General features: G+C 51.2%; 10 protein-coding genes across 10 annotated transcripts; 5 read left to right on the top strand and 5 right to left on the bottom strand.

The window, feature by feature from the left end:
• Positions 1-356: 356 nt before the first annotated feature.
• On the top strand, positions 357-809 carry NCS57_00676600 (uncharacterized protein; the record flags this gene model as incomplete). Its single annotated transcript, XM_053056645.1, has 1 exon — positions 357-809. One exon carries the CDS (start codon positions 357-359, stop codon positions 807-809), a length of 453 nt encoding a protein of 150 aa, XP_052912840.1.
• A 256-nt stretch (positions 810-1,065) lies between these two features.
• On the top strand, positions 1,066-2,049 carry NCS57_00676500 (uncharacterized protein; the record flags this gene model as incomplete). The annotated part of the gene is made up of 1 exon (XM_053056644.1): positions 1,066-2,049. One exon carries the CDS (start codon positions 1,066-1,068, stop codon positions 2,047-2,049), a length of 984 nt encoding a protein of 327 aa, XP_052912839.1.
• Positions 2,050-2,242: 193 nt separating this feature from the next.
• Positions 2,243-4,591, bottom strand: NCS57_00676400 (putative dipeptidyl-aminopeptidase B; the record flags this gene model as incomplete). The annotated part of the gene is made up of 1 exon (XM_053056643.1): positions 2,243-4,591. The coding sequence occupies one exon, from the start codon at positions 4,589-4,591 to the stop codon at positions 2,243-2,245; it is 2,349 nt and encodes a 782-aa protein (XP_052912838.1).
• A 640-nt stretch (positions 4,592-5,231) lies between these two features.
• Positions 5,232-7,290, bottom strand: NCS57_00676300 (Tyrosinase; the record flags this gene model as incomplete). Its single annotated transcript, XM_053056642.1, has 5 exons — positions 5,232-5,417; positions 5,467-6,703; positions 6,754-6,848; positions 6,896-7,026; positions 7,080-7,290. 5 exons carry the CDS (start codon positions 7,288-7,290, stop codon positions 5,232-5,234), a joined length of 1,860 nt encoding a protein of 619 aa, XP_052912837.1.
• Positions 7,291-9,207: 1,917 nt separating this feature from the next.
• On the top strand, positions 9,208-10,735 carry NCS57_00676200 (uncharacterized protein; the record flags this gene model as incomplete). The annotated part of the gene is made up of 2 exons (XM_053056641.1): positions 9,208-10,587; positions 10,643-10,735. 2 exons carry the CDS (start codon positions 9,208-9,210, stop codon positions 10,733-10,735), a joined length of 1,473 nt encoding a protein of 490 aa, XP_052912836.1.
• Positions 10,736-11,211: 476 nt separating this feature from the next.
• On the bottom strand, positions 11,212-13,060 carry NCS57_00676100 (uncharacterized protein; the record flags this gene model as incomplete). The annotated part of the gene is made up of 5 exons (XM_053056640.1): positions 11,212-11,476; positions 11,529-11,710; positions 11,763-11,994; positions 12,048-12,457; positions 12,515-13,060. 5 exons carry the CDS (start codon positions 13,058-13,060, stop codon positions 11,212-11,214), a joined length of 1,635 nt encoding a protein of 544 aa, XP_052912835.1.
• Positions 13,061-14,007: 947 nt separating this feature from the next.
• On the bottom strand, positions 14,008-15,732 carry NCS57_00676000 (DAO domain-containing protein; the record flags this gene model as incomplete). The annotated part of the gene is made up of 7 exons (XM_053056639.1): positions 14,008-14,238; positions 14,287-14,502; positions 14,556-14,803; positions 14,850-15,393; positions 15,451-15,554; positions 15,605-15,649; positions 15,699-15,732. 7 exons carry the CDS (start codon positions 15,730-15,732, stop codon positions 14,008-14,010), a joined length of 1,422 nt encoding a protein of 473 aa, XP_052912834.1.
• A 560-nt stretch (positions 15,733-16,292) lies between these two features.
• Positions 16,293-18,500, bottom strand: NCS57_00675900 (uncharacterized protein; the record flags this gene model as incomplete). The annotated part of the gene is made up of 2 exons (XM_053056638.1): positions 18,440-18,500; positions 16,293-18,370 (listed from the first exon to the last, which is right to left on the bottom strand). The coding sequence occupies exons 1-2, from the start codon at positions 18,477-18,479 to the stop codon at positions 16,293-16,295; spliced, it is 2,118 nt and encodes a 705-aa protein (XP_052912833.1). The 5' UTR covers positions 18,480-18,500.
• Positions 18,501-18,935: 435 nt separating this feature from the next.
• NCS57_00675800 (uncharacterized protein) lies at positions 18,936-19,846 on the top strand (the record flags this gene model as incomplete). The annotated part of the gene is made up of 3 exons (XM_053056637.1): positions 18,936-19,153; positions 19,210-19,597; positions 19,655-19,846. 3 exons carry the CDS (start codon positions 18,936-18,938, stop codon positions 19,844-19,846), a joined length of 798 nt encoding a protein of 265 aa, XP_052912832.1.
• A 1,645-nt stretch (positions 19,847-21,491) lies between these two features.
• On the top strand, positions 21,492-23,009 carry NCS57_00675700 (DAO domain-containing protein; the record flags this gene model as incomplete). Its single annotated transcript, XM_053056636.1, has 3 exons — positions 21,492-22,031; positions 22,094-22,670; positions 22,741-23,009. 3 exons carry the CDS (start codon positions 21,492-21,494, stop codon positions 23,007-23,009), a joined length of 1,386 nt encoding a protein of 461 aa, XP_052912831.1.
• Positions 23,010-23,646: the final 637 nt, after the last annotated feature.

The raw sequence follows: 23,646 nt of genomic DNA, 5'->3' as shown, positions 1-23,646 counted from the left end.
ATACCGCCCCTGACACCTACTCTGAGGTCGTTCCTTGAGATCAAAAGTTTCATTCCGAACAAGGAATTCTATAACCAAATTATTATTGAGGAGCGGGGAACAGTAACTGTCCAGTCTCGGTTGGAGGTTTTCTGGAGGACTTTGGTATTCGACCTCTTTGGCGAACAGTTCCCACCATCAAAAAGCACAATTGACCTATTTTCAAGGGTCTGAAACAGGAAATGGTCATTGCTGGAAGCTTCTCTAGTCCCGTTTCATCAGAAGCGGGAATTGTCCGCATATGGCGTCGTCGATTTGGGAATCCTCCGAACTGGGATTTGCTCAGGTCGTCAATAAGCGCTACTTACCGAACTCAGATGTTTCTGACAGGCCAGCTCGGCGATGCTGCCCAGAAAGAACCGTTTCCCGAGGAGATGAGTGCGATTTTGCCGGAACTCGATGCTGCTTGGGCAGAAGGGAGATTTAGTCAAGAAGGACTGGCTATGGCGCAACGGGCTCTGAAAGATTGGGAGCGCGGAGAGTCAGCCGAGGCTCTTGAGTTCTGGGCAGAGGCAGCACGGAACGTCTCAGGGAAACACCTATTTGCAACAAACGAGGGACAACTTGGTGTCGGCCCGAAGTCGACAAGAGAAGGTGATGAGGTTTGGAACTTGGTCGGAGCAGACGCGCCATTCGTGCTACGGCCGCAAGGAGGTGGGAGATATGCCCTTCTTGGGGGAGCTTACGTCCACGGCGCAATGTTTGCGGAGTGGCATGAGGGAGATTTTGATGCTATTGCCAAGGATATCGAAACTGTTTTACTTGTATGATTAAAGGATGGAAATTAGTATCTCGTTTCATCCCTAGGTAATGTTCAGTTGCACTCTTTGGCTTGCCCTGGTTGTGTCTCATTCGCTGATTGTTGACCGAGGCGTTGCCGGGTGGCGGATAGGATAGCCGAGAATGCGGGGTTAAGGTTGACAACCACCCAGGGCCACTCGACCAGGGCTAATACCATCTTCCATCCATGTTCACTTTTGCAGAGACTTGAAGAATCTCGAACCAACTTGGGTGTTAGAGAAAACGATGCCTTTCCCCAAGCTCCCACCTAATGTCGCCTACATCCGGCTCTCCAACCCAGCGAGACGTAACGCTCTGAGTCTTGGCGTCCTGCAGGATCTTAAGAGACAGCTCACCGAGGCTCTCACATCCCCCGTGAGTGGACAGCTTCGCATCTTGCCGCCTTTTCAAACCCGGATCTTGGAAGACTTGGAGAAGGCTGTGCGTCGAGACGACACAACGAGCGAGCAGTGGAAGAAGTACGGTTGGCTGGTCAATTCTTCTGAATGGAAGAGGGAGAGAGCTGGACTTCCTGATGTGCTGGTGCTACGCAGCGAGGGGCCGGTATTTTCATCCGGACATGATCTGAAGGAACTTTCGAACCTTTCCCATGATGAGGTCAAACTCCTCTTCAGCCTCTGCGCAGAAGTCATGACATTGATCAGACGGAGTCCGATCTTGATCGTTTGTCCAATTCAAGGCCTCGCCACGGCTGCAGGCTTTCAATTGGCCATGGCAACAGACTTTCCTATCGCGTTGGCGGATACAAAGTTTGCTTTACCGGGAGCAAAGATTGGGCTGCCTTGCACCAGTCCATCGACAGCCGTCTCGCGCCGTTTACCTCCTGGAGCGACATATCGACTGTTGGCAACAGCACAGCCTGTCAAGGCATCGGATATCCCAGGGGCAGTTGACATTGCTCAAGTCTCAGAAAAAGATCAATCGAGTGAGGCTAGCAGCGCGGCGTTTGAAAGCCGTGTTTCAACAGTCATTAATCAACTAGCAGCCATGTCTGCTCAGCAGCAAGCGGTTGGAAAATGGGCATATTGGACGCAACTTGGCATGGGAGCATCCGACGGCGAAGAAGGTGGCGATGGCTTCGAAGCTGCGGCTCGTTGGGCAGGAAGGGTCATGGCTTTGCATGCGAAGAGTGAGGATGCTAAGGAGGGCATCGGGGCATTCCTGCAAAAGAGGTCTCCTGATTGGGTCAGCAAGTCTTCAAAGCTGTAGTGAGGCTGTCTATGGTCACCCAATTGTTCTACTGCTTACTCCAAATGGAAGATGATCACTCATTTAAACTTAGCAATTGCATTTTCACTCTCAACCTTGACAACGTTTGGGTTATCAAATTCAAGTTACTTCTATCAGCTCACTTCATAGTCTATCGTATGATACATGCAAACCTGTCAATAGCTTCCACAGATTAGGCTCTCGACACACCATCAATCCGCCTCTTGGTCCACTGATGAGCCAGCAACTTGTTCTTTGGCTCCCTCTTAACCTCATCATACAACCTCGCAGTAAGATACTTGTAGATATAAACACTAGCACCATTATACACGATGCTGTGATCACTATCAGTAAACGCAAACATCTTCATCTTCTCGGGCGACACCCCCTCGCCAACAAGAAGATCGATCAACGCAGCCGCGTGCTGGTAGTGCACGTTGTCGTCTCCCGTGCCGTGAAGAACACTGAAGCCGCCTGCAATGTTCTTGAAGCCGTCGACCTTGTGCACGGCTGTCTCGAGGTAGCCGTCGCGGTTGGCGTCGAGGGTCTTCATGTATCGCTCCGTGTACATGGAGTCGTAGAAGCGCCAGTCAGATACTGGAGCTGTGATCAGGCCGAATGTGAAGACTCCGGAGTTGACTTCGATGGTCTTTGCGGTGAGGTATCCGCCATAGGACCATCCCCACATTCCGACCTTGTCGGGGTTGATGTAGTCAAATTTCTTGATCAACTCCTCTGCGGCCCAGATTTGATCCAGGGGCTCTAGCTTTCCGAGTTGAGCGGTTACGAGGGAGCGGTACTTGCGGCCGCGCTGGGCGGTTCCGCGGTTGTCGACTGTGTAGGTGATGTACTGGAGCTCAGGGTCGGAGGAGATGTATGCTCTCCAGTTGTAGGCCTGGAAAGACTTGGCTACCTGCTGCGAGTTGGGACCTCCGTATGGGGTGAAAAGAACAGGATATTGCTTGGATGGATCAAAGTTGACGGGCAGCTGTTGCCTCACGTTCATCTTGTAGCCATCGGGATGCTCAAGCTCAAAGTAGGTGATGTTGGGGAGGTTGTACTGTGAGATGTTCTTGTAGAACTGCTTGTTGTCTTCCAAGACACGAATCGACTTGGCCGTGGAGTTGGAAGAGTAAAGTTCCTGGTAGGGAACATCGGGACCCTGGTAGGTGAGGATATAGTAGCCGCCCTTGGACGAAAAAGACGCCGACCAATAAGCAGGAACAGTCTCATCCACGAGGGGTGTAATCTTCTTGGTATTCCATGAGACTTTGTAGACATGGCGCTCGGTAGAGTGACGCTTCGCAGCTTGGAAGTAGATCAAGCTCCTGGCGGTGTCGATGTTCAAGATGTTTGTCACTTCCCACTCTCCGGATGTCAGTTGGATGGCTTCTCCACCTTTGACAGGGTAGAGGTAGATGTGGTTCCAGCCATCCTCGTCAGAAACATCCACGTAGTAGGTGTCCTTGCCTGAAGCACTGAGAGGGCCGACGTAGGAGATGGAAAGAGTGTGCTCGAGCCATCCGTCGCTACCGTCCCGCTCACGAACTTGCTTGGATTTCAAAGTGGTGGGATCAACAACGACATGGGCATCCTTGTCCTGAACACGGTTGAATGCCCGGTAGATGACAGCGCTGTGGTCATCAGTGACCCAGGCGACTTCACCGATGATGAGCTCTTCAGGCTCAAAGGCATCGACGGGAACAGGCTTGTAGTCGCCTGAGGAGAGGTCGAGGATGTTGAGCTCCACGGTAGGGTTCTTGGATCCGACCTTGGGATATCTCAGATCCAGCTCACGTGGGTACTCGGGCGCAAGCTTTTCTCCGTCCATGTAGTAAGGGATGGTGAAAGTACCGACGCCAGTCTCATTGAAACTCAGGAAAGCCAGGAACTTGGCATCGGGAGAGAACCAGAAAGTAGAACGGCCTCCGAAGATTTCTTCCTCGTAGACCCAGTCCGGAACGCCGTGGAACATGTCGGGACCGCCATCATTGGTGATCTGGCTGACTTTTCCATCTGCGTCACGGATGAAGAGGTTGTTGCCGCGGACAAAAGCCACGCTGTCTCCTGTGGGAGAAAACTCTGCGTACTGGATGTCGCCAACTTGGTCTTCGACTAGAGGCGTTGTCTTGCCGGACTTGACGTCGAGGATGAAGTAGTCGGCAAAGTACGAATAGCGGTACTGCTTGGTGTAGTTGGAAGCGATGAGTAGCTTGGTAGCATCGCTGCTGATCCAACTCTCATGGAGATCCTCAGGTAGCTTGTCCGCAGAGACAAACTTGCTGCTCTTGCCAGTGACAATGTCTTCTAGAACAAGATCACCGGCGCTGTTGGTGACGATGTAGTTGCCATCGCTGCCGGCTGAAGGCCACTCGACGCTCAGAGTCGACGGTCTAATCTTGGCACTGGGGCTGGTCTCGTTGAATGTGAGGATACGATCACCACCGCCAACAGGCTGATAAGGCTTGCGAGGGGGGTCAATGGCCGCTGAGCCAAAAGAGACAAAAGCCAGCAAGGCCACCAATGCGCTTTTCCCTGCCATCTTTAGAATGAGAGACGAAGAGGAGGTCACACGAGGAACCTTGAGAAAAAAAGAAGATTTGCTCAGATGCACCCCTCGGCTTTAATATTTCCACGACGTCGTACCACGTTAATCTCGAATAACCTTAACCTTGTTCACCCACGATAACGCGACGATCACTGTTTGCCTTCGCCTTCCCGCAGCGGCTTAGAGGTGAAACCGGACCGGGATGTTTGACCTGCCGTTTTGGACGGTCTGGCAAAAAGTCCCCCGTGCTATGTTGCGTCGGGGACCTGCAGCCAAGCCAACAGGCGCCCGCTCTCGTGACAAAAGTTCTCGTCTTTTTTAGCTGTTTGCTCCGTTACAGGACGATTTCCTGTGTCGCAACGTATCTTGACAATGAGACAATCGCTCTTGGCAGAGATATCCCCGCTTGCTTGTTGATCCTTGTTCGTGATACCCCTCTTTACTTCGGGCTCGATACTACAAAGAGACCCTGTACTATGTGGATACTTGCAGTCGCACAATATTATCGTCTTATCATACTTGATTGGCCGATTCTATCGGAAATAGATGGCACCTGAGATTATCGGTGACTTCATAACTCCGACTTTGTCAAGTGATCGACAAGCCCGCTTCCACGCCCAGACAAAGGAAATAATTAAACATGAAGCTTGGACCGGTTACCTTCGCTCAAACCGCAATCCTTGCCCGCCGTAATCTCAGGGTAGACGTGAGATTCTCCCCACTGGGGCATCTGACCAGGTGAATGAGGGATCGAGACATCCTGAGCCGAGACTCCCACGGTGAGCGACAGATCATGGGTCAGTGGCACGTTAACGGTGTCCTAGCACATGGGTTAGGGTAATTGTAAGTTCGATTTGCGGGAGTCTTACCTTGACAGCTCTCCACGACAACTCCTTCTTCAAGTATGCAATCACGGCGTCCTTGTCCTCAACATCGATACCTCGTTTCTCCAATGCCTCATTCAGCGACACAGTGCCTGTGACAAGAATACCGCTCGCATCTTGCTTCACGCAATTAGCGCAGTGCTGCTTCGAGCGGTTGGACAGCATGGTGACGGTTCCGACACGGTTCTCGGAGAGGAACCAATCCTCGGTCGCATCGGGCAGTTGGCCCAGGAAGACGTGAATGGCCCAGGTGCCTGTGAGGGCAAAGTTCTTGACGCGCAGGAAGACTTGCCACTGACGGGTGGTTTCTCCGGGGTTGGCTTCCGCGGGAGGCTGGATTCCCTTGAATCCCTTACCCTCACGAAGAGGAGGAGGGCGCAGGTTGGGTGGTGCATACAGCTCATAAATCTTCCTCGTGGTGTACTTCTTCATCTGCTCCGGATCCCGGAAGTACTCAAGAGGAGTTTCAGGGTAGTAGTAACCACCGAGGAAAGTACTCGAGAGTTCTTTGGTGTCATTGGCAACATAGTAGTCTTCCATGGTGTGCGCAGAAGATTTATGCCAAGGCTCGAGGTTGGAAGCCCCGCCTTCGTTGGTTCCCTCCTTGGCGACGAAGCGGTCGTTCAAAGATGGCCACTCGTTGATGATGCAGTTGGGGTTCAGGGCCTGCCAGAGAGCAGTGAGGCGATCACAGTTGACGTGATGCAGCCAGAAGACAGGATCGAAAGAGCTGGCTTGGACGTCCGTCATGCTTCCAAGACGCTTGGTGTTTTCATCATACAAGACCGTGTCGTTGGTACCGGTGTAGTTGTGGATGTTGTTGTGCATACCCTCAACGGAGTTGTATGCATGTGGCACTTCCTTGGGCCTCCAAGCCTGACAAGTGAACTGATCAAAGTCCTTGACAGCAGTGAGAGACTGGAACGTCTGACTCTTGAAGATATGGAAGGTTCCAACTTGGACGTTGGCGATCTCCTGGTTGCTCTGACCATCGGCGTCGGGACAGCGCTTAGACTCGGCCCAAGCGTCAGTCTTCTCCCAGCCCATCTCGTTCTGGATTGTATTGATGGCGAACTTGGATGTGAATTTATACGAGTACAGGGGGTTGTGGTCGAGATTGAGCTTCTTTTGGGAGTTGGGAGAGTCGCCGGGGACGGTGAGGGTAATGGTTGGGGACATGACGACGGCGGGGAGGTGAGGATCGCTGGCCCAGTCCCAGTACCTTTTAAGCAATTTAGTAAAATATCAAAGTACGAGAAGGGCAAGGCTTACGGTAGCCGAACATCTTGGAGGGCCTTCTTGTACGCCTCGGCAGCATATCCAGTCGCCTTGTTTGCGATCTCCTCGGCATACGAGTGGATGATTTGCTTCCAGGGTCAATATACTTTACAGAATATCAGTATGTGGTTCTCACCTCGTAGAGCATCAGGTATGGTCGGTGCCATGGGATGAACAGGACACTTCGGTGGGTGCAGTACCCGATGTTTGCTACAGTCTCGGCGGTAGGGTCCTGCTGCCATGAGACATAGGGGACGCCGTGTACACCTACAGGGCATCAGTTTCCCCTAGCGAGTATAACTAGCATTGCGCTCACTTACCGACGACTTGGAAATAGCTCGTGCCATTGGCATTGTCCTGGTCAAACTTCTCATTGCCGTTGGCCTGCCAGGCAGCGAGAGCCTGTACATACAGAGCAAAGGCAATGGGGTGATCTCTCTGGAAGACGTCGACGGGAAGACGCTGGCTGGGCTTGCCGCCTGGGTTTTGGATGCCAATGATGGGGGTTGGGGAGGGGATAGTAGGCGCCATAGTTCAAGTAGTGGGACAAGTAGAATAATTGGGAGTATAGAAGAATGGGCTGATGAGCTCGCAGTAGCTTGCCAGTTGCTGGTAGTTTGAGCAAGTTTATATGCTTTTCTTGCTCACAGAATTCCATCGTTGAGAGCTCGATTTCCCAACGTCGCTGGGCATCACAAGCAACCCCTCAGCATGAAGAATGCGTTACCCCTCTCAGACTCAGCCATCATTCACGAAACGGTCGTAATTCGCGTGCCGGTCTTGCCATGTCTCAAATGTGTCGCCAACCGGGGAGCTTTGCGGCTGCCACATATGTAGTATGCGTTTAGTGGCAGGTCTTGGAGAGCCGTATCGAGCTTCTAGGCCCTACTTCCCCGCTTTCAGAGCTGACAAGAAGTAAGACCTACTGTGCGAATGATGCAGATCAATCATATGAGAGGCGCAAATTGCAGCGGCCGTAAACTCAGAAATACGCCCAAGGGTTGTGTTCATCCTAGATGGGATAGATAATGAAGCTCGAAGCCCATCGACGCTCACCCAAGGGCATTGCCAACTATACAAGCCATGACGGATTGAAGAACATGTGTAGTGAGAAAAGGCACTTCGAGACGTATAGCACCACGTCAGCAGTAATGCAACAGCCAGTCAGACACATCGCTAGTTACTTGAGCCACTCATGCATGACCTGTCATATCCTACACTAGTACCTAGGAGAGACAGTCGAGTTGCTATTCAAGATCCCCACATTGAAGTGAGACATTGATGTGATGAGCGATAAGACGCTGCATGTGAATCGCTCGCTTACATTGTTCAGATGCCTACCTACCCTAGGGATGGAAAGCATCTCGTGTGGATTGTACGGCGGCAGATGAAGTAGCTTGGCAGTACTAAAATATCTCAGAAATATCTTGTTATGTTCGAATTGCCATCTCTAAAGGAAGATAGGGAAGAAAATGGATTCAAATAGAATCTTTGCTCAACATGCCTAGTCCTCACCAAGGGGGAAGAATCTTGAACGGCGCAGGCAGCTCTTGTTGGAAAAGAACTTCGCATTGAACAGAGCTGAGTGAACTCGAAGAAACTGTCTTCCCATGAGAGAAAGCAGCATGCGTAATACCCCAATAAGAAAAGTATCGCCCGTGAATGAGGATTTTGCGGGTAGCTATTTGATTAGTAGTTGAGAAAAATGTGACTTGTGCTAAGTTCTACCATCTGTAGCAACTCGATCACTGCCTAATCTCACTTTATCACTGAAAGAGTAGGTATTTCGACTACGATGTGCAAATATCTACGGCTACTGTTTGGGAGATATTTGTGTACCTTAATAATTTGGAAGTTCCAGCTGAGGGTGATATGGTACGTCACGATGGAACCAGTCGCTCTAAAAGTCCTCCGCCCAGTCTGAGCCATTGCATACTGCGTACTGTACCTACATCAGCAATCTAACTTAGGACTTGGTGATGGAATTCTCATGTCAGAGGCCCTATGGTAAAAATAAACTGTCACCGGAAAACCGGAAACGCCTTGACAGAACGCTAGTTCGGCTGTCAGATTCTTGTTTCTCCGTCTTTAATCGTGAGTTTGAACAAAGCCCCAACTTTAACACTAGTAACGGCCATTGGCCTCATCAGAGATTGGTTGCTCCAGTTAAGGTTTGTACGCCGCTCTGTCTCTGCCTTGCGTCCCTTGGATAGGTTCGCTTTACACTGTCATGGGGTGGTATCAAGGCTGATTTGACGACGGAGGTTGAGGAAGTTGCCGCTTCAGCTGAGTTGCCTGTTTGGCTGATGAAGGGAGTAGCTCATATAATTGATGCATTCGTTTCTCTGCCAAGAAAGAATTTGACTCGACACCGCACCCTACCGCCCATCCTATCAAATATTCCCTCAACCTCAAATAACCCAACTTTTCTGAGCACAGAATCCAACCATGAACAGCACGGGCAGTGGCATCTACACGGAGGATCAGATGCGAAAATGGGACGCCATAGTTCGCTATGGATGGCCGACCGTCATAAGCAGCAGCACCTGGGCCATTGCTGTCGCTCTCATCACCCTCCTTTACCAAGCCGTTGCAGTTCGGCTTTTTAGACCCTACTCGATGAGCCTGTTTTGGCTTCTCCCTGAGCATCATCGTGCATGGGACGTCGATCAGGTCAGAGTCGCGATGGCAAACACTATGAACCCCCAGGCGGCGCTGGTCAGCACGCCTGCATACCGATGTCTGGGATCTACAAAGTGCAAACCAGCCAAAGGTGTTTCAATTCTTTGGCTATTCGGCGCACTGGTGCTTACGGTGGTGCCAATATTCTTTCCTCTACTCTTGTCTCGGAGAATACCCGTTGTGCAAGGAGTTCCCGGTTCGATCGAAAATTGCAGTCCGCTTCTGAACTATAGCAATTGGATGGCCCAGTCCCAGTACGATGGATTACTATCCTGGGATATGCTCCGCTTTGCCGACACGCACGCATATAACTACAGCGGATCAAATGCTTCAGCAGTTGGTCTTTCAAACGACAAGGATCGCGTGGCAATATCTTCAGAGTGTCCAGACTGGGCTCCAGCCTGCGACCGAAACAACTCTTTCCGAGTCGACGTCAACTACTGGGTGAAGCAGTCCGAGGTGGGGATTGGCAGCAAGTCTTCCTCTCGTGATGCCGAATTTGGTGTGTTGACTACTTGCTACAAACCAGAGTATCGCAGGAAGTTCCTGCGAATAGAGGAAGACGGGACGAATACTTATGGATTACTATACGGCAGCGGCAGCGGCACTGGCGGAGATGAGTACGTCACTGAGGAGTTTAACCTCGAAGAGAGGTTTTGCTATGGGTACGATTTGTTTGCCCACTTCAACCTCAGCGGGTTCTCTAAGATCTCCATGTGGGAACCCAACAATACCCTGGCCCATGACGGCGATCTCACCATCTTGTTCTACCACGTCCGCTTGATACTAAGCCCGACTACGAGCGATGATCCTGTGTTTGCCACAAACAATACTCAAGTCGGCGGGCGATATCGATACAAGCGAGCTATTGTACCCATCATGTGCAACACCAGCTACGCCTACTGCCCGGGAGGAAGAGAGAGCTGTATATCGCTAGGAGGCAACGACGGAGTCGGCGAATATATCAACAGCTCGAGATCTTACGAAGACGGAAACCTGGGCTTTCTCGAGCTTATGTGGATAAACACATGGGTTCCCTTGTTCGCCATCATCCCTGGTAGCAGCGAGTCTGTCTATGCCAGCCGCACCCTTTCTCTCGGATCGACGCAGCTGGCTCCAAGGGAGATAAGTGGACATGCCGAAATTGTACGATTGGCACTGGCAAGTCGCATGGTGCTGCTAACATCTGCCACGCGAGCAGTGTCAAACTGGCGCAACTATGTGTCGTCAAAGCTCCCTGTATGGGCAGTTGAGGCAACAGCGCAACAACTGGAGACCTGCCGGCTCACGTTGATGGAGTCACCTGGGAAGATTACAACTTCAGGTGTGTCTATTCTCGTCGTTGTTCTCATTGGCGGTTTTCTATTTCTACTCACCTTCATTGGGCCCTTGCTACGTCTTATCTTTTGGAGGCAGACGTGTGTCCCAATGATTCGGTGGAGGCTACGAACGGCACCGCATCTTCATCGAATGACGGTGGAGCGTGGAGATCCAAGTCGCTTCTGGCCTGGGGGCGCAACAGACGAGTGGCCTACGGGAAGAGACTCTGTGGATCAGGTAGGGTTGGTCGAGAGCTATTCAGGTTATCATGCTGTTTATCGACCCGACGCTCGGTTGAGATATGTTTCAAAAAGTGGATTGAGATCTACGGATAAGTTTGCCTGTGCTGAGGAACATGGTATTCTAAAATGATCACCAGAACCCAAGTCCCCAAGCCCCCTTTTTGTCCATAGAAACGTGCCATAGCTCCAATCACTACTTCATGCTCAGCTACAGTGGATAAATGAACTTGAGATTCTCCCGATCAGTCTGGTCCAAGTCCTCGTTGCTGATATCGATCACCTGGTCTCCCGTGTCGAGCTTCTCGTGTTCCTCAAAACTAGTGTCGTCGGCTTCGAGAATCTGCTGGCGGCGATTGTTCTCGCGGACGAGATACCAGCGGATGATGAGACACATGCCAGGGGAAATGAACCAGAAGGCGGTCATGAAGGACCATGGGAGGGTGTATTGAGGCTTGTACTGTGGCTGCCAGAACCTGCAACAGTCTATCAGAACTGGCTCGATAGTAGATTGAGAACTTGACTCACTCTGGAGAAATCATGTTGGCAACGGATGCAGCAACGACACAAGTTGATAGAACTGTGAGCTTCTTGGTGTAGCCGGTCGTTGTGGTCCCAGCCCAAGACAGGCCCAGCAGGTAAGACGGCTTGAACGTAGAAATTTGAGTTCCAACAACCAAGGCAACCTTGTTTGACCACGGTGCAGCGAGCTATATCTAAGTCAGTACAAAACAGGACATCAATGTGATAGAGAGCACCGACTTCAATGATACCGCCAACAAAGCATGGAATGTACGAGATTGCGCAAGTGTAGCCTGTGCCAAGACTTGTCGCGTATAGCATGGCGGCAGAGACGAGGACCAAGAACGACCCGATGAGAGGCTTTGCAATGTTGAAGAGAGCACTTTCAGCGGGTGTGAATCCGAACCCGACGACGATGAGGGGAAGTTGCTGAGATGTGTTGTTTGGGAGCTCGTTGAAAAACATGTGGATGCTGTAAATCATTCATTAGTGCGTATACAAGCAAGATGATGATTTGGAATATACATGAATAACCAACTCTTGAAATCAGTAAACGCCTCTCGGACTTGAGACCACTTCCATGTCGAATTGCGAATGCCAGACTGAGACTCGCGAATCGCCGCAATCGTGTGAATCTTTTCCTCTGTCGAAAGCCACTTGGCCTCAATCGGCGAGTTAGGCAGAAAGACGGCGAGCGGCACGCAGACGATGAATGTCAAGATGACGCAAATGATGTGAAGCCATTTCCAAGAGGAGATTCCACCAACAAGAGCGTGCGCGTTGTCTTCTAGGATGAGCTTGTAGGCTACCATGGTGAGGAGGACGTTGGCGAAACTGCCTGATGCCCACCATAGGAGCTGGACCCAAGGGCTTTTCTTGGGAGGGAAGAAGGCTTGGTGGAGGACTGTCGTGCTCGGGACGATTTGAGATTCGGTCTTTGGAAATAAAGTTAGCCCACGAACCATGGATTTGTTGAGGTGAGGGTTGCCTACCATGCCGAGAATGAAACGCAGTGCCATCATCTGCTTGCCAGTCTTGACCAAAGGATGCATCCCCAGCAAAAACGCCCACAGCAACAAAGATCCCACAATGAACTGCTTCTGCCCAGTCTTTTGCGAGAGCCAAGCCCCCGGCCAGAGAGCGACGAGATATCCCGTGTAAAACAGGACAAAGAGGTCATTGTACTGCTTCTTGGACATGTCGACATCGTCGAATATCCCCATGGTGCTGGCCTGCGAGAGCGTCGACTTGTCGAGGTGGATGAGGAAAGCGATCCACCAGGTTTGAGTTAGGAGGAACCAGAAATTCCTGCGTATTAGCCTTTTTTCTGCTTCTGGGGTTATGTGGTCGACTTTGTCTTTGTTGAGGTTGTAAAAGACGGTCGTGTCATCAACATCCTTGTTGTCGACGATGTTTTCAGGGCCAGACCGGTCGCCTGTGGTCGTAACATGCGGACTGGTCTTTTGGACATCAACAGACTGTTCCTTTGAACTGTCTTTAGCTTTGTCATTTTCAACGTTGATATGATTTTCCGCCATGATGTCGAGATGGCGGGAACCGTCAGCCTTGGGACTAACACGGGAGAGTACGTGAGAATGAGACGATGATTGTTCAAGATGCCTCTTGGTTTCGATACTATACTCAGCCAAGACCTTGGCAAGCTTATATAGTTTTGCCACTGGCAACAGAGATGTCGTCAACCCCTCACTGAAGCTCAGCGTGCAACCGAATTGTCATGGCAAGTGACGGCTTCAGGGGCAAATCCACGGCCAACACTTCACCTCCGGATAAAACGGCACGCGCCCAGTTACGAGTACTACAGAGTCGAAGATTCTGTCTTAATTCCCACTCGTGCTGTTAGTAAGGAGCAGGGAGAGAACAACACCACCCCCACGCTTTGGGAGGCGATCAGCCGTGTCCATAAGGGTAGGTCATCCACATCGACATCCCTGCGCAATCTCTAGCAAAACAAATCGATTTGTCCGATGACGAATCACACCCGAGATGTCTCGATTTCAAGGCCCTTTGCAAGCTCCCCCACACGTACATCTCTTTGTCCATGTTCCGAACTTCCGTTACCCCTGTCGAAGGGGTCGTACGCTGAACCAACGTCGATTGATGCTTGATTATAAGCGCATTTGACTGGCGTAAACTACGGAGATGCCGAGCGGGAATAAGCCCCTGTGATCTATTTCGGTGGATTTGCCTCGTGGGATTTGATCGTCGGACATGACTCCCACTCGGGTATTCCACTGAAGGAGCGTCCCGCCACAGGCAGAACCCTGATGACACGCATCGTAGCGAGAAAAGGCATGTGGTATCTGGATAACATCCACCTAGCTATTTCTCGTTCGCGTGTGACACTTCGTCTACAGAGAGTAACTGGGATGTTCATCGAAAGGAGAAAAGGCCGCAGTAAAAACATCGTCTTGACAGAACTTGATCCATGAAGGAGTCAGACGGCCCGAAGAGACCTTGTACTGAGCTAGCCTCTACCAACATTCCGTGGCCCATTTGGACCCTCCTCCAGCCCGTTGCCCCTACGTGCGTCTTCGCGCCATCGCCAATGGGGGCGCATGTACGAGGTACTTTCATCCCCATGCTCTAGAATGTCGGCTGCATGCTCTCCAAGAACAGGAAGGAACTTGGCCCCATGTCCACTTCCACCTGTGCAGACGAAGACTGAGTTTTCGGCATATGTGGGGACGTAGTCCATCTATTATTGTTCAGTCGGGGCAAGGTGATGCGTGAATGGCGAACATACCAGAAAGGAGTTGTCTAGAGTGTCCGTGTACCAACAGAGTTTGGTCGAGAAGAAGTTTTGATGTTCAAACTCGGGCAGAAAAATGGATACAAACCTCTGAATGGCCTCTCTAGCAGGCTCTGGAACAAGACGAGACTCTTTGGGTGACAAGGGAACTGACCATTTCCCATCCTGGGTGAAGCCGCACTCTGGAGGAGCTGGCTGGAAATTGGTGAACTGAGTGAATTATTAGATGTTACCTGCACGAAGCGACTCTGGCTGACTCTCACCTTGATACCGCGGTATCCAATCTTGATCAGGCCCTCAGGCGTCCGAGGAAACACGTAAACGCTCCCAGTGTCTTTTCCTTGCTTATCGCGAGGGGCACATTTCCACGTGATGACAGGGAACTTTTCGGGCGAGTATTTCTCCCATAGCTCTGTATCGGTCGGGGATACTTTGTACGTGACGACGCTGCCGGCCGAAGATTCGATGTGGTACGACAGTTCTGGCAACAGTTGCGTCGAAAATGAGCCCGCTGTTCAAGAGTCAGCTTGTTCATGAAGGATTATAGAGACCCGTACCCGCAATGACTGTAATGTCACTCTTATGGAAAATGCCGTCCTTGGTCTTCAGTCCAATTGCCTTCCTAGACTCGCCGGCAGTCTCCTCGACCAGACCGTCAAAGGCGCCCTTTTCTGGACCAAAGTGAAATGCGACACCCAGAGTAACGGCTCTTCGATAAAAGTAGGCACATGCTCGACTACATTGCATGAAACCGGCAAGCGAGTCCAAGACTGCTTCAAAGGTTTCCTGCGGCGACGTATCCGGGATGTTGAAGGTAAGGAGCTTTTGATCCCAACCACGCTCTCGAGCACGTTCCAAATCTTCAGGGCTACTCTTGACGAACTGGGTATCTCTGATTCCATCACGCTCCATGTTACTTAAGGTTTCGCGTTCTAGGGCGCCGAGCTGGGCGGTCGGTTGAACGCGAAGCATTCCACATGCATTGAAGAGGGGTGAAGATGGACTCTCGTTGTGTGTGGTCTCGTTGATCGCTTCCCACGCGCGACGGCTCTCGAGTGCAAGACGTTGGTAATGGATCTTGGTTCCATATGAAGCTCGGAACTATTTCAGCGTGCAGGTTAGCCTAAGAAGGTCGATTGGAAGGGCGAGTAGACGCACAATTTTGTTGTGATCGACCGAGGCAGCTTGGACGTCGGGATCGTGCTCGGGTGCGTACGTAGACTCGTCGTATTGATATCTATCAAATAAAGTCACGATATGTCCTTTAGCCTGTCAGCAGGGATTTGATAGTTGCTTCGCTGCCATTCATCACCTCTTTTGCTCAGGGCCACGGCCAAGGACAAGCCAAAGATGCCCGCTACCTTCGGTCAGTTTAAACGGCCTGATTCAACGAATTACTCACGCACCACCAACAATGGCGACCGACTTGTGTTCCGTCATGTCTATGTTTCTTGAATCTTGACACTGCGCTGAGGTTGTGTTCAGAGGATTCTCTCACCTACGTTGGCTGGTCGAAAAACTGAGGTTCAAGGCGAAGATGGCACTCTGGGAATTATGTAATGTGGTATTTTGTCTGATCCGCCCAAGAACCCTTGTGTCCTCTCTACAATACGCCATGCATGCAATGAGCGCCGATCCCTAGCACCAGGGTACGGAAAGAGGAGCCTGGCCAACAGCGTGGCTCAGGCCATGCTACCCTACGGAGTAACCAGACGAACATCCCCAACGCTCATCGATAACTCTTAAACGAGAACAGTGCTGCTTTCATCTTCATATTTGCCTGGGCGCTTGTTTCGAATACTTGCGCGGAAATGGGTATAGAGTGATCATTGTCGTTAATTAAATCTCGACACTGATTGACAAACTACCCGCTTTCATTGAAGTACTCCGTCACATTAGACGTGGCTCAGCCAACGGTGATGTTCATACCAAGGAATTACTCAGTCCCTATCACATAGCCCATTAAAATGAGAATAAAGAAATGCCCATTCCATCAAGGGTTAGCTTGTGTATGATATCCCCCCTGAGTTTTGACGCGGTAGAGTCTGCATGGGGATCGAGGTGTTCTGTGCTGTCGGTGCAGCAGCAGGTGTCAACGGTGCATGGGAACTACCACTGCCACTTGCTTGCAGACCAGGAGGACGTGGGAGGGGAGTTGGTGGTGCCTCGACGTACACATCTCCGGTTGTACTGTCCATCCACGTGGGCCAGCTCTCCATGTCCTTCTGTTTTTCCGCAAATTTGACCAAGTTAACGGTCTCCGGCGGCTGCTGCGTCTGAAGGGCTCGGTTTTCGAGTGTTTGCAAGAAAGGCTCGACTCCATCACTTCGGCGGAACAGAAGAGCGTTTCCGAGCATCAGGTCAAGGAACTTTTCCATGCTGGCCCGGTTCTCGCGTAGATGGACCAGAAGAATCAGGGTAACGCAGAAGACAGTCGCAATGATGCCAACGACCGCAAAGGCTGGTGACTTGACCACGAAAAGGCGAAACTGCAGCCGTGACACCTTCCCTGTGATGGTGGCGTTCTTTGCGGGATAGTAGGCTTGCAGAGAGACAAAGTTGGCAAAAAACGCCTGGAATACAGTCTGAAACGAACTGAGCAGTGTTTCACCGTCGGGAATATTCTCGAGGGTTAGCTCGTTAGAGGCGTGGCCGACGACAAGACGCGCGAAGCTGTCCATGGTAATGTAGGCTTTTGGATCGAACACCGAGTACATGTCAATCTCTTGTATCCAGGTTCGGGAAAAGCCCGGCCAGAACTGTTCCTTGTCGTGCTGCGTAAAGTTGAGCACCTTGGCTATGAAGGGATCGTTCGACAGGAAAACCTCGAGGGTCGCTTTTGACCGATACATCGTTGGCATACAGGTGACGACGGTGAGGTTTGAGAGGCGGAATCGTTTAGAGGCGTTGTATGTGCCAGTAAGCATGCCGATCCTCATGCGACCGGCAGCCAGGCCACAGTCGACAACCGACCATGACTTTCCGTATTTTAGCGTGCTGTTGAAGAGGTTCATCCACTTGGAGATGTTGCAGCCGCCTGAATTGAACCTGATCCGAAGCTGAGCAGAGTCGTACTCATCATCTTCCTCGAGAGCGAGCTCAAGGGCGCCGGCACGTACTAGGTCCTCTTCTGTTTCGGCGTTGCACTCAACCGTCGCCCAGTACGCTTCCGTGTCAAAGGTGTAGTTTCCAGATGCATTCTTCTCGATTGGGAAGTAGGGCAAGAAAGAGTGCGTCGCTGTCGTCCAAGAATAGTTCTGGCCCCCCCTCAAAACTGTGGCACTCACCATCTCCATGGCTGGTATTGATGATGAAGTGTTGGATCCCCTGCCCTCGTCCCATCCTAGCCACTCATCAAAGAATTTGTCACTGTATAGACCTGTATCTGTCTCTCGGGGCACTTGAGCGACAGCAAAGATGGCAGCCGAGAGACCGCTTGCTGTCCAGAGGGCCACGCGCAGAAGCATGCCTATGCCTAGGAGCACGTGGCCCTGTTTGATGGCTTTAAACCCATTCAGTACTGGCCATTCCCCATAGTCCAGAAGTAGTGTGCGTTTGGCGGTCGAGCGATTCGGGGTCGTCATTTGTGGTTGAGACGGCTTTCGGCCAACGATGGACAACAGTCTTTGCTTCCACGTTTTCCATACCAGAGCGCTCGTATGCCGTGTCGCATTGGGCCTGTCAAGTTCCAGGATTGGTTGGACTTTCTTGAGAGCTTCGAGCATGGCCGACCACAACGAGGAGTATGCCGAGATAATCCAGGCCGGGACTGTGGCCCAGACGATGGATGAGCTCCAAATGGAGGCTGGGTGGAAGCCTTTCGAGTCAAAGGAAGCGTTGTCATTGTCTGGCACAGTGGCAAGGCCGTTATTACGTTGCGATATGTGCCAAAGGGCGCAAATGAAAACTATCATGACGAGCTGGAAAAACAGTTGTAGAGCCATGCCCCCAGTCGTGAGAAGTAGGGGCGGCCTTTTGGCTGGAACACGATGCCGCCATTTAGAGAAGCGTCGACCGAATTCGTTGCATTTCAGCCGAAGCGAAGCGACTCGCAGCCTGATCCAAGTGCCGAAGATGGCTATTGGACGGAGATAAGCACCTGTCAGTGACCCGAGGTTGCGGGAACACGTCACATTAGTGAACGTACCTGGTTGAAAGTACTTGTGCCAGTCAGTATTGCTCGTCATAGCGTCTGCTGCATTCTTTTCAATATCGACATTTGCAACAGCTTGAAAACTCAAGAGAACCGGCACATCCGAGCGTATATGTCCTCCAGCCGAGCCTCCCTCAGCGACGTGATGGTTCCCGCCACGTCCAAGGGTACCTGTTCAGCTGATATCCCTGAGGGTGTAGAACCATCCAAAAGCGGCCATAGCCCCCAAGCCCGGTTTCCAGCCTCGTCGCCAATATTGGCGTTCTCGACTCACTTCAGCACCTCGCCAATGGTTCAGCAATGGTTCAGCCGCAGCGATTGCAACGCTGGCTTGCATAATCACCTTTTAGTGGCGGGATCGAGACTCAAGCTGTAAAGTTAGTAGTACGACGGGTTGCGTGAACATGCCGAGGCCCATGTATATTAATGTGCACAATGTCCATTGCTGGATAGGGGTTGAGCCCTTTTTACGCCAAAGCGAGGCTGCATCATGAAGACTCTTTACACTCTACTTGTCCTTGCAGGACATCTCTTGGAGGCTTCCGCTGAGACACTTCCGAGCCTCACTTGCGCGGCAGGCTCGGAAGTTACCGCGCATCCAGAGTGCGACTCATTCCTAAGCTCCGGCGATGCATGTGCTACAGTGTTGGACCGCCCTGGCAAAGAAGACTGCCTTTGCCACCAAGAGTACTTGGACTCGTTATTTGGGTAAGTCGCTTATCTGTTGCAGGATTCAATGGTGAATAACCATCTAATATCGATAGATGTGAGAATGAGCTGCGCCTCTGTTATCGCCGCGAAGACTTGGGCGTCGACTTTGACAGAGTTCGTGAATTATGGAACAGTCTCTGTGGCTCGGTCATCACCTTTGACCCAACCACCGCCCCCCCAAGCTCCTACGAGCCTTATCCAGACCAGCTCTGCCTTGACCTGAAGAGCAAATGTGTTAATGCCGGCAACATCTTCCGCGGGTGCGTTTCAGAAACGGACGTATCCAAGATCATCTCATGCAGTTGCCAGCCAAAACTACTGCGCGATGCCTACTCGTGCATGTATTTAATGAGAACCACCTGCTTGGGTCTGGAGGCAACGCTTTCCAATGTCCCTGGGTACGATTGCGATAATTTCGAGTCTGTAATCGGAACAGGTCTGGTGAGTATCCCAACTGCCATCCCGAGGATATGCTTGGAGTGTTGATGTGATGAACAGCCAGGATATAGTCCGGCTACCGAAACAGCATTCCCGACGTTGGATATAACAACAGCAATGACTGGTTCAAATTCAGAGTCGACAGCCACGGCGACCACCACGTCGGACAATGCTTCAGTGAAGCAGAACCCTGAATTTGGCACTGTGCTGATGTTATCTCTCTGCAGCTTGTTTTTGATCTCTGCGTTTTAGGCGGTGGAATTCTCATGTTGGTTACTTGGTATGAACCATGATCGAAGATATAATGGTAGGAATTTTAGGGTATGACGGTACTAGAGATTGAGGCATGGTGATGTCGAGGTGATCTCAAACGGTTCAATAATTTCATGACCTTTCATTTAACGATGACTATAATACATCCAGCATGAATCAGTTTTTTGGCCCAAGGGTGACTTGAGAAAGTGCATATAGCGCCCGACAGAACTCGGGTATTAATAGAGGCTGTGAAACGAGCAGTCTTGGTCTATTGGAGCTGGTTAATGAGCTGCATGTTACAGTAGATTAGCCACCGTCTTAGCGTAAGCTCCTGACTACCGACTCTCGCAGCGGACGCAGAGACCAAGCAGATAGATAAAGATTTTTGAGCTTGACACGAAATATCACTTGGAGGAATGTTGTGCACCGGCGAGAAGAGACCGGCACCATGGCACTTTCTGTTGAACCGGCACTGGGACCGGCATCCAGGAGAGACCCGGCGCTTCCGGCGTAGTCCCCGGTCCGCATGACAGCCAAACAAGCTGAGAATGGCCATTGTGCGCATTCCAGCCATTAGTCGTATACAATAGATTACTATGTAATCATTTGCAACTCAACAATAGCTTTGGTCGGCTAGAAACGGCAGTCTTGTGCGGAGAGCTCATGGGTGATAGTCTGATGGGCACTCAGGCTAAAGATAAACCGTGCATTAGCAGATGCTCGCAACCTTTGATAAGAGATTCTGTACGAGACTTTGAACCACTACCTAGCTGAGATCCGTGTGAGAACTGAAGCCATGTGTATCGGTGTTGAGAAGATCAGGTTCAAATTCCCCTCCGCGTGTAGCTGCCTATTGCACCATCTTGGAGAAGGAGCCATGTGCCGACATATTCGGCGAGGTGGACGTTATGGCCGATACAATCCCTGATATGGCTCGCAGGATCATCAAGGAGTCTGAGGCCCAAGCCTAGGGGAAGATGAACAAGGAGGAATTTTGGAACAGTCTTTGATCAACTAGCCAGTGTTCCTTTCGGGGATTGAATGCTTGGGGTGGTTGGTTGATCAAGACTTGATTTGCGCTACGGGCGTGCAGGTTTGACTATGTGAATAGACATGAATGCTTCTGATGTTGTTCCAATGTGAAGTAGATTGTCTCTGTAACTGTCATCATTGAGTTTCCGGTCCGGTTGAGGCCGGTGTTTTGCGGGGTTCATCAGGATATGCGACCTATCAGACACCAACCTAGGTAGACTTGTTGACTGCTCTCATTTCACTTGCCCGAAATAGTCAAAGTGCGAGGGAGATTGTTCTCATGCAACCTGCCATTCCAGACAGTAGTCTTCCGCAAAATGCGCTACCGGCCATCACGAGTCTTATCCAGAAACAGGATATTCGACGACTGGCCGACTCTTGTATGATAGCATAACGGCCCGACGCCCAATCCCGGAATACAGTGCAATGTTGGCGCCGTTCGCTAGGCAAATATTTCCTATTTGGGCCCGGTGTCTCCAGCGGGCTGCGTGTCTATCCGGCGCCTGTGGCTTGGCCAAACTTGATATCTTTCTTCAGACGACGTCTTTTAAGCTCTGTTCTCCCTCCATTGCTTCCCACTAGCAAGGGAACTGAAATACAGCATTGAACAATGGCCTCCAACGCAACTGATCGTGCGCCAGTCGCGAATCCCACATCTTCCTTCTGGAATTCTGAACCCAAGAAGCTCGATGACTATCGAAGCACACCCGAGCTGCCCGCCAAAGCCGACGTCGTGATTATTGGGTCTGGTCTTTCCGGTGTCGCTACTGCATACTTTCTCCTCAAGGACAATCCCAACCCTCCCTCGGTTGTGCTGCTAGAGGCGAGAAAGATATGCTCCGGTGCTACTGGGCGCAATGGCGGACATGTCAAGCCTGACACGTTCTCGGACATTCCCAAGTTCACAAAGCTCTTCGGCAAGGCAGCGACAGCAGAGCTGGCTGCGTTTGAGGCATCGCATGTCTACGCCGTCAAGGACCTTGTAGAGAAGGAAAACCTGGACTGTGATTTCCACGTTACGAGAGCTTTGGACGTCTTTCTTGATTCAGCGCATGCCGACGAGGTTGAGGCAACTTACAAGGGTCTCTCTCGGAACACGGGCGTCAATCTTACCGATGTCGCCTTCACTGGCCGAGAGGATGCTGAAAGAGTGAGTAATCACCATTTTTAGTTCACCTCATGCTACGGGACACAGTTAATAATCGGAGGCAGGTTTCGGGGGTCAAGAACGCCAAATGCTGCATATCGTACACGGCGGCTCATCTGTGGCCTTCCAAGCTGGTGCATCAAATACTTGAAAAGCTGGTTAAGAGTGGGCTCAACATCCAAGCCCACACGCCAGTTACGTCGGTGTCATCGACCCGAGACTCGGGTGGCCTTTGGTCAGTCCACACGGCCCGCGGAGCCATCAAAGCACCAAAGTTGGTTCACGCAACGAACGCATACACATCACAGATCCTCCCCGAGTATACGCGAGCCATCACCCCTGTTAGAGGTATCTGTAGTCATCTCGAGAGTCCCAAAGGCAAGAAAACACCTCACCTTGTCAACACGTACGGCATCAGATTCGACAAGGGGAACAATGACTATCTCATCCCCCGGGCGGATGGAAGCATCATTGTGGGCGGTGCGCGGCAGGCGTTCTGGCATAACAAGCACCGATGGTTCGACAATGTGCGTGATGACGAGCTGGTGAACGAAGCGGTCCCTTATTTCGATAACTACATGCAGCGAACCTTCCGCGGGTGGGAGAATAGCGATATGAAGACCAACAAGGTTTGGACTGGGAGTGAGTTGATCCTCTGGACATCAAATATGCATCTCCATTAGAATGACAATAACGCTGACTATCGCCTTAGTCCTTGGCTACAGCTCAGACTTTATGCCTCACGTTGGCCAAGTCCCGGAAAAGCCTGGGCAGTTCATCATGGCAGGGTTTACAGGTTACGGTATGCCCAAGATCCTTCTTTCCAGCAAGGGCTTGGCCGCTATGGTGCGCGATGGTGCTAGCTTTGAGGAGACAGGTTTGCCTAGAATCTTCAAAACGACCAAGCAGAGAAACGAAGCCAAGTCAAGCCCGCTGGAAGAATCTCTGGCGCCTTTCTGGGCCGAGAAGTCGAAGTTGTGATGAGGCATGGAGTATACGAGGGAATAGGATTAGAAGATCATTGAATCGGATGCCAGTACAAACAGATGGTACTTCCATTTATAATATGCTGCGCGACCAAATCTTAGGATAATAATCTTGTAATTGGAGGACATACCGTATCACATATCGAGCACCCACGCATCCTTTAAACTCATAACAACCGTTGCGACAGGCATCTCTTCCGACTCATACACTGGGCTAAACTTGGATGCTTTTTTTCTGAGCGTGATAGCTAAGAAAAATCAAGATTGTAGAGCACAAGGAAGCTCTACGGACGCTAGGAACAAAGGGAGGCTTGAGGCGGCTGAAAAGGGGAAGAATAGACAGATCCGGTCGGTTTGAGAGCACCGGCCGGGCACTGGAGTGGCTCTTAGTGTGGTGAGCATTATCTGCGCGTTTAAATGCACCAGATGCCTGCTCAGCCTGGCTATTAACTTACAACACCTCCCGCACGACTGCGAAGCGTTGCATACTGAGGTTGATTTTGAAACGGTATTGCCTGTTTGGTGGGCTGAAGGAGCCAATCTTCTGAGCCCGGACAACTCGGTGCAAATCTCGGACTAGCGAAAGGACACGAGATTTAGACTTAAAGCTAAGGAGGGACAGCCGTGATATT

The sequence above is a fragment of the Fusarium keratoplasticum genome, chromosome 5, assembly GCF_025433545.1.
Source record: "Fusarium keratoplasticum isolate Fu6.1 chromosome 5, whole genome shotgun sequence".
NCBI classification, from domain to species: Eukaryota; Fungi; Ascomycota; class Sordariomycetes; order Hypocreales; family Nectriaceae; genus Fusarium; species Fusarium keratoplasticum.
Note: the sequence above shows the minus strand (reverse complement) of the source record. Positions and strands in the feature narration are given on the sequence as shown.